This window comes from Trachymyrmex cornetzi, unplaced genomic scaffold (genome assembly GCF_001594075.2).
Source record: "Trachymyrmex cornetzi isolate Tcor2-1 unplaced genomic scaffold, Tcor1.1 scaffold227, whole genome shotgun sequence".
Classification (NCBI taxonomy): domain Eukaryota; kingdom Metazoa; phylum Arthropoda; class Insecta; order Hymenoptera; family Formicidae; genus Trachymyrmex; species Trachymyrmex cornetzi.
Genome location: NW_017296923.1, coordinates 1,830,676 through 1,847,187, shown reverse-complemented (window position 1 = coordinate 1,847,187; position 16,512 = coordinate 1,830,676). Strand labels below are relative to the sequence as shown.

General features: G+C 37.6%; 2 protein-coding genes across 2 annotated transcripts in view; one reads left to right on the top strand and one right to left on the bottom strand.

Moving 5' to 3' along the window:
- Positions 1 to 196: 196 nt before the first annotated feature.
- On the top strand, positions 197 to 8,409 carry LOC108760551 (glycosyltransferase-like protein LARGE2). Its single transcript, XM_018506575.1, has 12 exons — positions 197 to 580; positions 3,358 to 3,510; positions 3,578 to 3,708; positions 3,784 to 3,967; positions 4,369 to 4,913; positions 5,004 to 5,153; positions 5,638 to 5,940; positions 6,472 to 6,668; positions 6,727 to 6,868; positions 7,808 to 7,938; positions 8,036 to 8,128; positions 8,264 to 8,409. The coding sequence occupies exons 2-12, from the start codon at positions 3,432 to 3,434 to the stop codon at positions 8,367 to 8,369; spliced, it is 2,061 nt and encodes a 686-aa protein (XP_018362077.1). The 5' UTR covers positions 197 to 580; positions 3,358 to 3,431; the 3' UTR covers positions 8,370 to 8,409.
- Positions 8,410 to 15,062: 6,653 nt separating this feature from the next.
- Positions 15,063 to 16,512, bottom strand: part of kek5 (leucine-rich repeat, immunoglobulin-like domain-containing kekkon 5 protein) — a 273,744-nt gene continuing 272,294 nt past the window's right edge. Inside the window, exon 9 of the mRNA XM_018506571.1 lies at positions 15,063 to 16,508. Coding sequence (XP_018362073.1) covers positions 16,261 to 16,508 — 248 coding nt within the window. The 3' untranslated portion in view covers positions 15,063 to 16,260. The remainder of the gene's footprint in view (positions 16,509 to 16,512) is intronic.

Below are 16,512 nucleotides of genomic sequence, written 5' to 3'. Positions count from 1 at the left end.
CCTGCCTCTCACTCTAATCGTCTTTCTACCCTCACCATTGCCATCAGCGGTCCATTCTAGATGTCGATGTTCGAAGCGTTTGTAGCGTCAGGTGGACGGGGTGGACCGAGGTTTCTCTCTGACTCGACAGAGACGCGGCTGCCATCTTGCGTCGAAAACGAATTGTCGGCATGTTTATTACCGACGGCGTTTTTGGACTGCGCAAGAGCTTTGGTCGTGCGACGATAGTTGCAAAACGTCATCGTATTGTATGGCGAACATTGCGTCGTTCGGTTGATCGTGAGGAGCGCTCTTGTGTTTGCCGCTCGGCCGGTGGGAGTGGTATCGTGTTATCGTCGCGACGGAGCTAATTGCGGCAATTTACGTTGTCGCCAGCGACAATAACAGCGAGGCACGTCGTCTCGAAAGAGAGAGAGAGAGAAAGAAAGAAAGAACGCACAACGATATCCGCTTCGCGCCAGTGTGTATTTTACTCCGCGGAGAAATCGCAGCTACTTCCGCTTGTCTCAGAGATCGGACCGAGCGGACCGGCATCACCGGATGTACAGAACGAGAACGACGACAGTCGAGCCGGCACTGGGTATGTAGTCGCTGGTAGTCATTATCGTCCGCGTATCATCGCGAAGGTTATAGTCTGCGAATTGTGCATCGACTTGTGCAACAGAATTTATATTGTTAGATGTTTATTTTATTTTGGAAATTTCGATCTGTCACGTTTTTTACTTCTTCGAAAAATTAGATAAACGCGAACAATGGAGATATAAAATCATGGGAGAAACTAAACTCAAATGTTGCAACTCGTCGCTTCCTGTCTCATATAAATTCTTAAATAATTTGTTAGTACTTTCTGTTATTTTTTGCTGCAGGTATGGAAAAAAAAGAAAAATATTCGAAAATATAGCGTTCCGTCGAGCGTCGGCGATCGTGAATAATTAGGGAGTTTTTGCAATAACGTTTGCAATCTTTTTAGTTGTTAAGAAGAAGATAACGTAATCTTAGCATTCACCGTATCTGGATAAACATATTTGCAATATTGCAGAAACTCCCTATTGATTCGTTCATTGGAGCATGTATAATTCATAAATTCATAATCTCACTAACGATTGCGCGATTAGTTATTGCTTTTCAACCAATCACAGCAAAGAAATCAGTGACTGTTCTGCTGTGATTGGTTGAAAAGTAATTGTTAATCACAACCGCGCAATTGCTAAAGTGTGATTACGACTTAATGTAACTGTGAATGGTACTCGAAGCTGGCATGTGAAATAAAAAGATAAACTGAAATTCTGGTCGTTTTTTTGTCACCGAATGTGCGAGTGTACGTTACAAGCACGTCACTGTCCGAGAATGTAAACCGGGTCGCATATGTCCAATTAACAGCCGGAAGGTGATTACAGGATAGTCCAAAAAGAGCAGAGTAAACATTTATCTAGACTCAGCCTCGCTTTAATCTCGCACGAAACTAATTTGAAGCTTTTTTTTTATTAACTTTTTCACTTTACATTTTATTTTATTAATTTTTAATTATATCCAGTATTATTACGTGGCATGTCCGTTTAATCGCAATTACATAAACGCTAATAAATTAATATTACCCACCATTGTGTTTCTTTCTCGATGCGGATAATGATTTAATCCTTGTCCAATAAGCGTCCATGTCTTGTATAGAGATGGGCCATATTGATTCTCTCTTAAAAAGAGTTTCCTCTCTTTGGTTATAAACAAAATGTTGTCGATAATATAAACTAACAATAAACACATGTATTATTATAAAGTATAAATACAGAGCTACAATAAAATGAACTACAGAAATTAATAATCATCTCTTGATAGTTACAATTAGAAAGAAAATTACTACGAAATATTACATCATGACTATAACAGTCTACATTTTGCTTTACTGACAATAACAATGAATAAATTGATGCGATCAGTCAGACGGACAGTCTTTAAAACTTATTAAAGCTATATCTGGGGCATTTTTTCGTTATGCAACCAAAAGTAACTTCTGATCCCTGAAGACGAAGATAACCTTAGCCATGATCGCTTCTAGTTGGATAACGAAATAATGTTTCTGTTAATTTCACCATGTTGTTACCCATAAATAGTGAATAGGGCATATTGGGTATTAGGCCCGGTTATTTTATATTAGACTCCATTTATTTATCGGCACAGTTTGATATTAATGTCTGCCTGTTAACATGCATCGAATACTGATGCATGAATTCGCATTCGCGGTATAATTATCTCGAATTTCTGCGCAAGGAATACAACATTTTCATTTATGGCGCTAATTTGCATGCATTATGATTGCGTCGCATTCGTATAGTTGTTATGTATGTACAACGTGAGGAAATTGGATATAACGCATTCATAAACCCGCATGTTAAACATGATCTATTGACTTTCATCACGCATCAGATATCGAGCGAACTAGATGAACGAAGAGTGTACACGTTTATTAATAATGCTCCGCACTGCCAAGTTATTATTAAGCGCTAATCAAATTTACTATAATGACGTGTTATTTTTGCAAAACTGGCTGCCATTCGCCTAGCGCATGTTCGAAATCGTCTAATATAATTAATTAGACGAAACTTGACTCGAGTCTTTCTTATCAGGTATTAGAGATAACGTTTCTCGGTAAATTGCAAGGTATAAAGTTATTTTGAGTATTTCACTTTTGGAATACTCAAGGATCCTAAAGTCATCTGTGTATTTTACCAATTATTTTTTAAATAAGTATATTTTTAACTGTCTTTATATATAATAGGTAATAAATTGGCGATTATTTTTTAACCAATCAGAGCAGAGCAATCGTTGACTACTTTGCTCTGATTGATTGAAAAACAATCGCCAATTGTCAATCACAATCGTAATTCAATCGCTAGTGTGATTACAGCTTTAAGAATGTATTATCTACGTTTTTAAGGATGTATTACATATATTTTCAAAATAAGAAAAATTTTGAAAAAATTTTCAATTATTTTCTAGATTTATAAAATTAATATGAAAAATTTAGCACTTTAGAACCTGGATCAAAAATTATTTCGATAACTAGTATTTTTTTAATCTATGTTCTAATTGAAAGTTACGGAAATGTATTATAAAATAATGACAAAAAAATATCAATTTTTTAATAGAAAGAATTTAAGTATTCAAGATGATTTACATAATGTTTCATTGTGATGCAAAGATTGGATTTGTAAATAAACAGATAAATAAATTTTGAACCTATATAAATCATTTTTAATACTTCAAGTATAAAATATTAGTGCCATTTGATACATCCTTAAAGCAAAGGACGTTAGGAATGTTAATCGCTTTTTTAAAATTAATTCCCCTCTTTTTCCGTAGATTTCAACGTGCATCTAGCCTAATTGATTCGCGACATCATATCACGAATTGGGAAACATGTACGGCATATTACAATGGCTCGATCATGGCTAGGATGTTTGTTTGGCATCTTAGTACCATCCGTGGTCTTTTATTTGTACCTGCTGTTGAACGGTAATTGCGACATCGTTACATCGATTTCTCTTTAGCACTGAAAAGCATCAGAGAACGTTGTTTCCAGTTCCCACCGTGGAGATAGGCAAATCGAGCATCGGAGGGAAGTGGCGATCGTTATCGGCGGGGGTGGAGAGATCGAATTTGCAGGCGGAAGATCGCTCTCCCGAACGGTCGCAGTTAAAAAACAATTTCGAGGTAAACGCTCGTAAACCTTATACTTTCATCAGTGCTCGCCGTACATACCGGCAAGTGATGTTCTACATTTTCAAGGTGAAATGCGACACGATACACGTAGCCATGGTGTGCGCCGGATACAATTCAACCTTCGCTCTCGTAACCGTAGTCAAGTCCATTCTGTTTTATCGCACGAATCCGTTGCATTTTCATTTGCTCGTTGACGAAATTGCGAGGAAAACGCTTTCGACTCTGTTCCGAACGTGGGATTTGCCACATGGTTTGTACGCTTTTACGACAGAGCACGCACTACCTCTTTGTGATGCGTATGGCAGCAGAGAAACCTAATTTTTATCCACGTCTGTGTTAACATGGCGTGCGAAGTACAATACATAGAAAAAAATACGAGAAAAAAATTACTTTTCCGAAATAAATATAAAATGCATTTATATTTAAATTTAAATTTGTTAAATTAAATTAAATTTGTTAACTTTTCTAATATAGATGTGTATTTGAAGTTTTATTAAAATTGAGATTTTTAAAAGAAGTAGAGAAAATAATAGTTTTTTTTATATAATATATTGGATACCTTTATAGGTATATCGGATAAATGCATGTCAAATGAAATCGCGCGAGAAATACTTTTTTTTTGCCTCTAATCGCTCGAAGGGATTATTTTAGTAAACGTAACGTTCTACGAGGCTGAGATTTGGGTGCCAAAGGTCTCGTGGATACCGAACAAGCACTATTCGGGGGTGTATGGTCTCTTGAAGTTGATACTACCGGATGCGATGCGAGAGGACAAAGTGCTCGTGCTGGACACGGACGTAACCGTTCTGACTGACATGCATCCATTGTGGAAGATGTTCGAGAGCTTTTCGGTTGGCGAGGCCCTGGGCTTGGTCGAGAACCAGAGTAATTGGTATGTGAAGGCATTGTCGTACGGCCAGCGGCCGTGGCCGGCTCTAGGCCGTGGTTTCAACACCGGTGTAATGTTGATGCACCTGCGACGTTTACGGGACAGAAAGTTCTCGAGATCCTGGGAGAACGTGACAAAACGTGTGCTGGGACACATACCGGAGACAAGTCTGGCCGATCAAGACGTGATAAACGCGGTGATCAATGAGCAGCCGAGTATCGTATACAAAATAGAATGTACCTGGAATATACAGCTGAGCGATCACACGCTAAGTGACACGTGCTATCGCGACACGAATCGCATAAACGTACGTCCCGTACATTGTAATTTCGATTATACCGTTGTCGAGAGTGGGAATCGATCGATTTTTGACCGAGCACGTTTGTTTTACTTTTAGATTCTCCATTGGAATTCCCCGCGAAAGCAAGACGTTCATAATAAGCATGCTAACGAGTTTCGAAAACTGCACCGGGTTTTTCTCGAAATGGATGGCAATCTGTTGCGAAAGCGCTTGTTCGGCTGTGACAAGCAGGAGAGCGCACTTCCAGTGAGTTGAGAGAGAGAGAGAGAGAGAGAGAGGGGGGGGGAGGGAGAGGGAGAGGGAGAGAGAGCCTATAAAGTCCCTTGATATCTTAAGGGAAAGTTGCTGAATGCTTACCAATTGCCTAAGTCGTATCTGTGGGTCTTCTAAATCGTGCATACTTTCTTTGAAAATGTCGAATTTAATAAATGAATGAAAATAATTAAAAACATAAGATTAATAATCCTGCAGCATGTTAGATAAAACAACAAATTAATTTATTACTGCTGACAAATAAATATGTGTAATTACAGATGCCTGAAAGATCAAGCTACTTCAATATTTATCATTATATTTAATATTAATCTTCAATATTTATTTGAATACAAATCAGTATCAAATGGAAAATATAATAAAAAATATAATTTAAGTGGTAGAATTTTTAGCAACTCTCCCCTACTTAATACGACTGTAATGACTCTCATTGTATGTGCATTTTTTTGTTTTTTAGTATAACGAATCGAATCCGTGTCGGGAATTCGAGAAAGGCGCTACCATTTTATATCGCACGCACCCTTTTCTTCTCGAATATGAATATAACGTGTATTCGCCAACGGATGTTGCTCTAGTCACTCAGTGTAGCATCGAAAGGATACCGCTATTGGAAGCGTTATCGAAACACTGGCCGGGGACTATAAGCGTCGCGCTTTACTTGACCGATGCGGAGGTTCAGAATTTCCTGGATTTTGTACGAGGCTCCGTGGATTTGCGAACGAGGAGGAACATCGCTTATCACGTTGTGTACAAAGACAGGGTGCGTTGTCTTTGCGCTTCTAAAAAGCGACAGTAAATTTGTACTCTAAAAGAAAACATCGCAGAATAAAAGGGATGCAATTTCTTAATTATAGCCTTGGCCGTAAGAGTATAAAGCACCTTCAATTTATTACATTTTCTTAGGAAAGCTGATAATAAAATCAAAAGAAAAACTAACAAAAGATTAAAATTTAAAAACAGTTTTAAATAACAAAATATTAAAATTATTATAAAATTATAAAATTATTGTTACGAAAATAAATATTATTTTATTTTCAATAAAATTGTCTTTCAATTTATCATTTGTTAAATATAAAATGTTTACGTCAATTTGTAAGGGTGTTTTATACTTTTGGTCCAAACTGTACAATTTTCAGGATATGAAGAATTAAATTAGATATCATATTACATGAAATTTTATGTTTTAAGATGATATGCTAAATATAAAATATATGTTACATTGCATTATTTTTAGATAAGAACTTAATATATTCGATTTCTCTTTTTACCTAAATTATTACTTTTCATTTAGGATCTTTATCCTATCAATTATTTAAGAAACACTGCGATATCATACGTACCAACTCCATTCGTCTTCCAACTAGATGTCGACTTCCTTCCACAATTTGGGTTATATGAAAATATCATGAACTATATTAACCGATTGAATATCAATGAATCGGATAAAGTGGCTCTGATCGTGCCAGCATTCGAAACCGAACGCTATAGGTAATTTATCGTTTTTGCAATATCGAAATGAATTATTTTATCAAAAAAAGTCTTACAGATTCACGTTCCCTGCCAACAAAGATGAACTACTGAAGTTTCTTAAACGCGGTATTTTGTACACATTTCGCTATCATGTTTGGACACAAGGACACGCTGCCACAAATTACAGCTTTTGGCGAAACAGTACGGAGCCTTACCAAGTGCGTGCGAGATCCGTAATTACAAGAATTGCCAGTGATACCGGGTTTGGGAGCACCCTACATATTATTAGATACATTGCTAAAGATAAATAATACATGACCACAAAAAAAGTTTTGGGAGAAATACAAACCAAAGTAGGTGTTTCTTAAGGATTTGAGTCATTGAATTCGAATTTATAAGTCATTTTGTTCCATCACGTCCAGTTAGAGGTAAAGTAATCAAGAAAAATAATAGAAAATCTGTGAAAATTGAAACATTTGAAGAAATAAAAGTAAATGACATTAAAATGTGGTTGCAGAACTGATTTAAATATATTTATGTAAAAATACTAAGTGTAAGAAGAAAACTGTGTTTTACTAATATTAAATACAGCCTAACACGTAAAACAAATCGGTGTAAAGTACTATTGTGTAATAAACAGTCAGGCAATTTGCATGAGTCATGGAAGGTTTTTTTAGCTTTAAAAATGGATATTTTAATTGTTATTTTATTTCCAAAAGTAAAATCCATTCTACAATTGCATAAGCGTAATTGTAAATAGTTGTAGTTGTAAGAATTGACCAATCATAGTCGAATATGAGAAGAATATTCGCCTGATTGGTCAATTCTTACAATTGCAATCACTTACAATTACGCTTACGCAATTGTAAAATGGGCTTAAAATATTCATTTCTGAAGTTAAAAAAAAACTTTCCATGACACTCACGCAGATAGCCTGACTGTTGCACAATAATGGGACTTTACACAGATTTCCATCATTTTTCTTGATTATCTAAAAAATTGGACATGATAGAGCAAAACGCCCTACGAATTCAGATTTAGACCCAAAATCTATAAAAAACACCTATTTGTATAGTTTGTCGTTTTCCAAAGAATTTTTTGCGGTATACATGCCATATAAGAAAAACAATAAATGCATAATAAAAGAATTGTTGTAGGTTTTATGGGAGCCAGATTTCGAGCCTTACATAATAGTTTCAAAATCTGCTCCTCGATACGACACCCGATTTGTCGGATTTGGTTGGAATAAAGTTTCGTACGTGACCCATTTAACGGCGCTAGATTATAAGTAAGGCACAGTAATTTTATTCATTTAAATAATGAAATATCTGCTCCAACTTAATTGATATATAGCGCACAATTAATATCGAAAATTGAAATTACAGATATATCGTTTTACCAGATACCTTTATTATCCATCGACCTCATGCACCTAGTTTAGATATCGGCAAATTTAGAACAGATTCTGTTTATAGAAGGTAATATAGCATATATAGCATATATTATAGGATCTTTTATTTAAAAAATTCGTTAGAATTTTGTAACATTACGTTATGAAAAAGTTAAGATGTCTGTTTGCCATGATCTATTTTGGATTTCTACTTATTTTACAGATGTCTTAAAAAGTTGAAGGATGAATTTGTCAAAGAGCTAGTGACAAAATACGGCGAGACTGCACTATCGAAACTAAAGAAAGAGACCAAAGAAGAGAAAATTTAAGAAATTATATAATTTCAACATTTAAAAATATAATTATATTGATAAGAGTATTATATTTTTACTGAAAATTTGTGGATATATTATGAAAATCTGTGTACTGCAGCTATTTTCTTAACAAAAATATACCTCCTTTTAAATAAAACATGCGTTATTTATTTATTTATTTACCAGTCCCAAATAATTGTAATAAAAATATCTGAAAAACAGATAAAAATGGATCAGATTTGGGATCGGGAAATATTTATTAAAATTTAACCCATATATTTAGTGGAGTGTACAGAGTGGTGCTTTCAGTACATTATTGTAATATTACAATCACACTAAATATTTCATTTATAAAATATGTATAATATTTACAGCGCCAGTATGTTAATACATTGTACATACAAATCATAATTTGGGCCGAAAATTTATATTTAAACCATTGAAAATTGAGACGTTCATTATAAGGCAAGGTATCTTTTTTTATAAATAATTACAGTAATGACGACAATAATAGCGACATTAGTAACTACATAGCGTAAATGTAATAATCATAGTAATATCTTAAAAAATATAGTAATATTAAAACGTAGTATATATAATAGAAAACTAATATAAAAGTAATAAATCGTACAAATAGCAAGAATACATTAGTAGGAATAACGGTAAAAATATTTCGTTAATAAAATTTTCTTCGATCATTGATATTTTTACCGCATGTAGAACCTGGCGAAAACGCGGATGTTACATTTCGAATTAAGATTATTATCTACAACATACGACACGCATATATAAATCATTTACATTCACATTATCATTCCGGTTTACATATCTCGATAAAAACATTTTCCGATCTTAGCCCACAATCTCACAGTACTCTTCGTCCGTGATACGAAATTGCGTCAATGAAATGGTAATTTTCTTTTTGATTTGCGATTCATGATGATTCAGAGAAATACTCGTTAAGCACGAGTTAACCAGATGCGATCTTTACACAACATTGTCAAGTTCGACATGTGTGTCAACAGAATTATTATGCATATTTAGCGACGTATTTACGTTTTCCTACAATACTTTGTTATTTTACTCGTACACGTTACATTCTTCCTTCATTGAAATTTAGCGCCATTAGGTGCGGCAATTAGGCAGTTTTAACAATTGTTTATGCGTTAGGCAAAGGGCTTATCAACTAAACAACGATTGTTCTGTAACAGGCAATAATAGAAGCAAATGAATACAGTTCAGTTGGCTTCGATCGATGTTAATCAAGGATAATTATTTATGTTTATACGTATGTTTCACTATACAAATATATGTGGAATAACAAGTTATATCTCTTTAAAAGGAACAATTTTACGTAACATATCTCATATCAAAGTTAACTTAAACGAAATTCATGATGGCGTTGTTCGTATAAATATAATTCTATTGAGAAATAACGAGAATATTTATTCATAAAGTACATAAAACCAGAAGATATTGCCCTAACTCTAAGATTGTCAGTCTTGAGAGAGAATAATTAAGTTATTTACGGAATACTTCACACGCTATAAAAATAATGTAAATTTTTTTATGTATATGTGACAAAAATCCAGCATATAGACATAAAGAGTTCGCAATAATAAGCGAAATATCTGTTTTGACCATTTCTACTTATGTTAGGAATGCATATAACTTAAAGATGCGTATAATCTAAAGAATTTATGTCTTTTCTAAATCCTTATTTAAGGAAACAAAACAGCAGCCAGAGAGCTTGCTAGAATATACGTAACCATTTTATATGCTGTAATTGCAGAGTACAAAATTATATCCCACAGAATGTTGTAATAAATGCAAAATGCTAAGTATTTAGCGTGATACGCTTTAGGTCTGTGTGAACTTTCACTGAACTATGCTCTATAAAACGCATGCATTTTATAAAAAGTGTTCTAATTAGATTCAGAAATAATTTCTCGGAAGATTGTAAGTTGGACCAATCTACTGGTTGGACGGTACCTTCGATTGACCGCTCATTGGCAGAAAGTGTGAAGCGTCATATCGTAAATTTAATATGTTCGTATTTGTCATTTTGCGTACAAGTACCTAAACGTTTGTACGTAAGAAATAGAAAATAAAAATTCGAAATTGATTTTATAATTATTCAAAATATTTAATAATTTTAATAATCAATGTTTTCATTAAAATATCATACAACAAATCTAAATTGTAAAAGCATTCATAATAAAATTTAATAACCAATGGTATTAAAATCATATAAATGGTAATGATATGCGTGATATTTGCGAGATATATTAAAATTGTTGAAATGACGCCAACGCTATTAATTTTGACAAAAACTTTGACCGAGTCAAGTGTAGCGCGTACAAATCGGAGCAGCCTAAATGAGCTTGCTTGTGCTAGTCGTAAATTACCCTATTTTAATGTAAATTACTGTAACACTTCACGAGCACGTACAAATCGAAGGGTATTGGAAGCGAGGAATGTGCGTGCACGATATTTGAAATATCACGCAAACGACATTGCGTTGTAGTTGGCAGTTGGATAGATAATTGAGCGCTGAGAATTTCCGATACAACATCACGATATGAAAGTGTTTAATGACGTTGGTTCTCATTCGTGTGAAATCGCGTTTTTAATTTTCTCCCCGATAATATCAGTTCTAGCAATATGTCCTTTTTACTCTACCAATGAACAGAAAATTATGTATCTTGGAACGTAATTATAACTGAACAGAAACCTTCAACAGACGAAAACGAGAATATTTTCAATAGATGGAGAATAATTTGAAATAGTCCACTGAAATTCTACACTATGTACAAAAATAAAAAAGAATGGTAGAGATCGAACGTTCAATTGATTCGGTGATATTTAAGAGTTTTATTTGAAGATCTCGGTTATTCCTCGAATAGAAATAAAAAACTTGTTTAAATCTCGATTACTTCGTTGTTAAGAATTAATAGGTACCTCGTTATACGAACGAGAGAGAGAGAGAGAAAGAGAGAGGGCTTCGTATAAAAGTGCGGTCGATCGTAAAAAGACAAGATCGGTGTTACTCGGTTCCGTGATCGATCGGTACATTCGCGGAGCACGAGTGACGCGGTTTCGCAATCGCAATTCAGAATACACGGTGACAATCAATAAATTATCCCCGATGCCAGGGTATGACGTACGTATATTCGCTTCGTTAACTGTCGGATGCGCGCAGCACTTTCCCACAGTGTTACACGGAATATGCGTAGATCTCACGTTGCCCTCATCAAATGTATCCGAGGGTTGAACAGTGGTATCGACAAACGGAAATCGATCCTCCGGAATAATCAGCCGAGTGAGACGTCGGATCGCGGAGAAAGGCGCAATGCAAAATACAAAATTACAAAAATATACTCGTGGCGCCGGTAACGACCGGACCCGTGCCGTGCGGGTTTCCATTGTGTATCATTTACAATATGAACAGTATGTACGGATAGGGTGCAATTGAGAGGAGGGAAAAGAGAGAGATAGAGAGAGAGAGAAAGAGAGAGAAAGAGAGAGAGAGGAGTGTATGTACATAGCACGGCACGGAGGTCGATCTAGGCGAGCCGCGACTTTGCTAGGCCGCTTAAAATACTGTTCTCCGATGTTCTCCGATCGTGCGAGCTCGATTTTTCACGTACGCTCGTCGAAAGCGCGATTTCCTTCTCATTTGCACTTTGCACGACACGTTCGGGCTGCTGAGCGGAATAGCGATACAAGTCTACGTGTAAGAAAAGACAAACACAATAGAACGACGCGTTCCGCGTGCATTGATTCGACGATTTGTGAAGAAACGGAGATAGAAAAATCGTCGTGGTTGGAAAAATCGGTTGGCACTGGCCTACAAGAAACCGGAAACGTTTCTCAGGCTGTCGCGGCGCATCGCGACTGAACATTTTTCTCGCACGAGAGTTAGACGGTAACACTCCGCAATAAGTCGTCGAGCTCGTCGATTGCGGTGGCACGGCGAAAAATCGAGGCGACACGACCGCGCCGCTATTTTCTCCGCCGCGTCTCACCCGGACGGCTGTCAAGTTTGCACTCGAGTCGCAGTCATCGAGCGCTTAATACTGTTTGGCGTAATCCGGGCACGAAAAGCTCGGTTTTCCGGGTGGTTCTTGGCGACCGTCGCACTTTACGCGTCCCGCGAATCGATCTCAAAATCAGACAATCATCAGGGTGCGAAATAAAGGGAACAACTTTAAAAGAAAGAAAAAGATGATAAGAAAAAAGAATTGAAATAATCTACTCTGCGGAATAAAATAAAATATTAAATTATATATTCGTATCGCGATCCGAATAACATGTAGCATCCTAAAAGGAGAGACTTCGATCAATAAAATCACAAGGTGCAAGATAACAGACGTTATTATAAACACTAATTAATTTGAAGGAAATAAAATGACATAAAAATAAATAGCCAGTAAACACTAGGTAAAATCAATGTTATAATTTCATACTCAACAACTGTTGCAGTAAATTCACTCAACGTAACTGTTATGTATCATATTACATTTATATTGTTGAATATCAATATAACATTAGTATTATATTACCGTTAATTGACGTTTACTGGGTAAGTATATTTTAATAAAAATAATTCAAATATGCGGATGTAACAAAAAGAAAATATATTGTTTAATATTTTTGACAAAAAGATTTATAATTGAGTAGCTCTCTCTAATAGACCGACTTATCGTTAGCAAGGATATAATTGAATAGATCCAGTAGAAACTCACGTGTGGAGGGTTAAGGAAATCTTTATGTTAATCTGCGTTCGCGCGTGAGAGATACCGAGGCATTTAAAAAATCGAAACTTCTCGTGCGATTGCGTAAGAGAAGAAGCGCTGAGTTTACAGTCGACATAAAGTGTCTCTTCCCGATATATCGCGATTTCCCATGATGCATTTATGGAGCAAGATCCGTCGTGTTTTACCTGAACAGCGCTGATCCGGGTCGCCGCCAAGTTCGGGAGACAAGGGTATGGGATTGATCGAGAGCCCTTTGAATTCAAGTGTCGTTCAATGGTAAGGCAAGTTCGCGTGGGACTCATTCGAAATACGTTTCCTCGTTCGCTTGGCGCTTCGCCGCGGAAACCGCGGCCGCGCGCAATCGCAACAAGTTGTATACAATCGCGTCCGAAATCCCTGCTAAAGCTGGAGAAAGGGAAACGTTAATCTTCCCAGATAAAAAAGGTAACAAAAGCATAAAGAGTGGATGGCTCGCTGGCGATAAATTCGCAGTTAAAGAACGTTCTCTACCTACCCTTACCTGCGGTGAAATATCGCCGACTGGCGTGGCGGCTCCTCACGTGTGTTTGTGTGTGTGTTGGTGGGTGTGTGTGTGTGTGTGTGTGTGGTAAGCGAACGTAAAGCACTCCTTATCACGATGTATCGTAGCCAGATGTTTCGCGCGAGAACGGAACTGGCGAATCGACAGCGTTAACCACCACTGCCGAGGATAATGCGAGCACCGCAAAGAGGGACCACTTGTATGTACTCGTATCACGGAAATCGCATCGCGATAAGAGGAGAAAAAAAAGAGAAGCGAGCTCGAATGAGCTCGAAGAGATATTAACTTCAACGCGAAAGAAAAACGCATTGCCGGCTGTGCGCGTGACAAGCCCCGCGCTTCGACGAGTCACATGTTTTCCAGTTTCAAGGAGAGACGATTTATCGACCATCAGGTATTCGGGACCATAAGCCCGTACGCGTTCGCTGGTTGATGATATATAGCTCGCATGGACGTTCTACTTTACGATATATTGTCGTCAACGGTAGAATTGTAGCGATCGAACGTATCTCAAAATGGGGACGCGATGAATTCTGTTCCTCACTCCGCGTTTACGACACGTCGTAATATCGTCATTTTTTAAAAATCATGTCCATCTAACAATTCGTTCGCGTTACAATCGGCGCTGTCCTTTTGATTACTTGCAATCGTACGAGAGTTGGTCAATAATTTTTACGCGCGCATTCGGATATTATGCGTGATATGCCGCAGTTGTTAACAATCGAGCTGTAATTGTTGCTAATTGGAACGCACCGCGCGTAACGTTCAATTAATTTGAAGTCCCGAAGTGAATTTGGATCGGTAGAGGAGTGTATATATACATTATAAACTGGTCTTTTTGGTGTTATCCATGGTTAGCACGATGGTAGCGGGGACCAATCGGGCAGTGACATCAATTGGTCTCGTTTACAAAATACGCTGTTATTTTCGACCACTCGGTCATTCTGACGATAATGAATCACACGAATTTCAAAGGTCACGGTATTCGTGCAATTAACATCGGTAGAAATAATCGTCATATATTTATACTGTACACCATTTTATCGTACGTTGCGATACGATCTGCTCTTACAATTTCAAACACGCGTCGAGTGTCATCGCAGCACTTACGTCTAATATAGATTTACAATTGCTGTAATAGATTATTACCCATTTAACGTAATACAAAGTGGCACCGTTACATAAGTAGGGCATTCCGTATTGCATACAGCACGGAGAATTCTAGAAACGTTGCAGCATTATTACAACGTTCCAGCAATATTGTAGTATCATTTCAATATTGCTGCAATGTTGCTGGAATGCTCTGAGTAGCGATCATGTAAAATTTTCCGTAGAGCGGAAATGTGAAAAGTGAAGAATTTCTCCATTATTTTTAATGATAAAAATTTACACTTTTCACGTTTCCGTCTTAGGGAAAGAGGTACATGCTATCCCGTGCTATAAGGGACTGACATCAACGATATTTGCGAGATACTGATAATCAATTTGCCGCTACAATGATTGCAGCGATCATACGCGATATATCTGTCGATGATTTAAGATGCAAACATCGCTGAGACGAGAATACGGGATACCTCTACGGGTACGAACACGATCTAACGATGCGCTTACAGAAGGGGAAGGGACACAGATCATTACGCCATTTTCGGCGTAAGCTTAGCACGAGAGTTCGTGTTGCTTGCGAATGCAACGAGTCTTGCTACGTTTCGATACAACGTCAGAATTTCAATGTCAAAAAAGAAAACGCGATAGGCGTATAACAGCTAGATAAATTCTTAACAATGTTAAATTCTCATCATGTTTACCGCATAAATGTAACATGTGCAAAACGTTGCCTTGCCTGAACCTTAACACCTTCGTCTATACACGCGAATCGCGCCGTTACGATCGCGATTTCCCACTGCGGGGTAACACGAATAGAAGACGAATTCACTGGTATTGCTCTTCGCGGAATGACTCGCGTTCAGCACTTTCAGTTGCTTCGTGCTCCACGTAAATTTCACACAAAACGCGAATAGGTTTCGCCTTATCAACTAATACCGGTAGCAATGTCCGCAACCTTATTCACATCATCACGTTATCACCTCACGGCGCGTGGCGAGCGTCAAATAAAACGCTAAAGGAACCTGATTAAAAAAAGGGGGGGAAAAAAGAGAAAAAGATACATAGGAGGAGACGAGGGACAAGAAAGGATCCATTGAACGATCGGATCGTTTGGTAAATAATTCATGTAGATCACGGTTTGCTGATACTCCGGATGCTCCGTAACGTTCAATAAATAACTTACGAGATAACTTACAGGAAAGGAAAGTTGAGGAAGGGGAATATAGGTGACACGAATGTTCGACCGGCGTGTCCTCCTCTAAAACATCGTCAGCGATTTCGGCGAACCACCCGTGTCCATCCGTAGATCCTAAAGTCTCCCAGAAGAGTCTCCTCGTTTTGTTCATTCTCCAGACTGCAACTCGCTGAACGGAGTGGAAGTCTCGCACGTGCGAGACACGCGTCTCGAAAGGCACTACCGGTTTATTGTAAGTGTGGTCACGCACGCCCCATCGTGGCGTACTACGACCAGTCGCTCTCATCGCGGACGATGCCCATGATATCATACTTCCGTGCCATCCTCACCCTCATCCTCGTACAACGTCGGTCCATTGGCGGATTTCTTCTTGGGTTTTGGCGGCGGTCTCGGCGGCACCTTTCTGCCGAGAGTGTTGCTGGCGGCTGCCTGTTGCTGCTGTTGCTGTTGCGTGAGTAACAGATGGCCGCCATCCATGCTTTCGTCCGTCAACTTGAGCGGCCATTCGGCTGCACCTTCCGGCGCCACTCTGTCCAACGGATTACTCGTCAATATATT

Coding starts and splice junctions, on each gene's coding strand:
- LOC108760551 (XM_018506575.1), top strand. CDS start 3,432: ATGGCTCGATCATGGCTAGGATGTTTGTTTGGCATCTTAGTACCATCC. Junction 4,914..5,003: donor GCGACACGAATCGCATAAAC/GTACGTCCCGTA, acceptor TTTTACTTTTAG/ATTCTCCATTGGAATTCCCC. Junction 5,154..5,637: donor AGCAGGAGAGCGCACTTCCA/GTGAGTTGAGAG, acceptor TTTGTTTTTTAG/TATAACGAATCGAATCCGTG.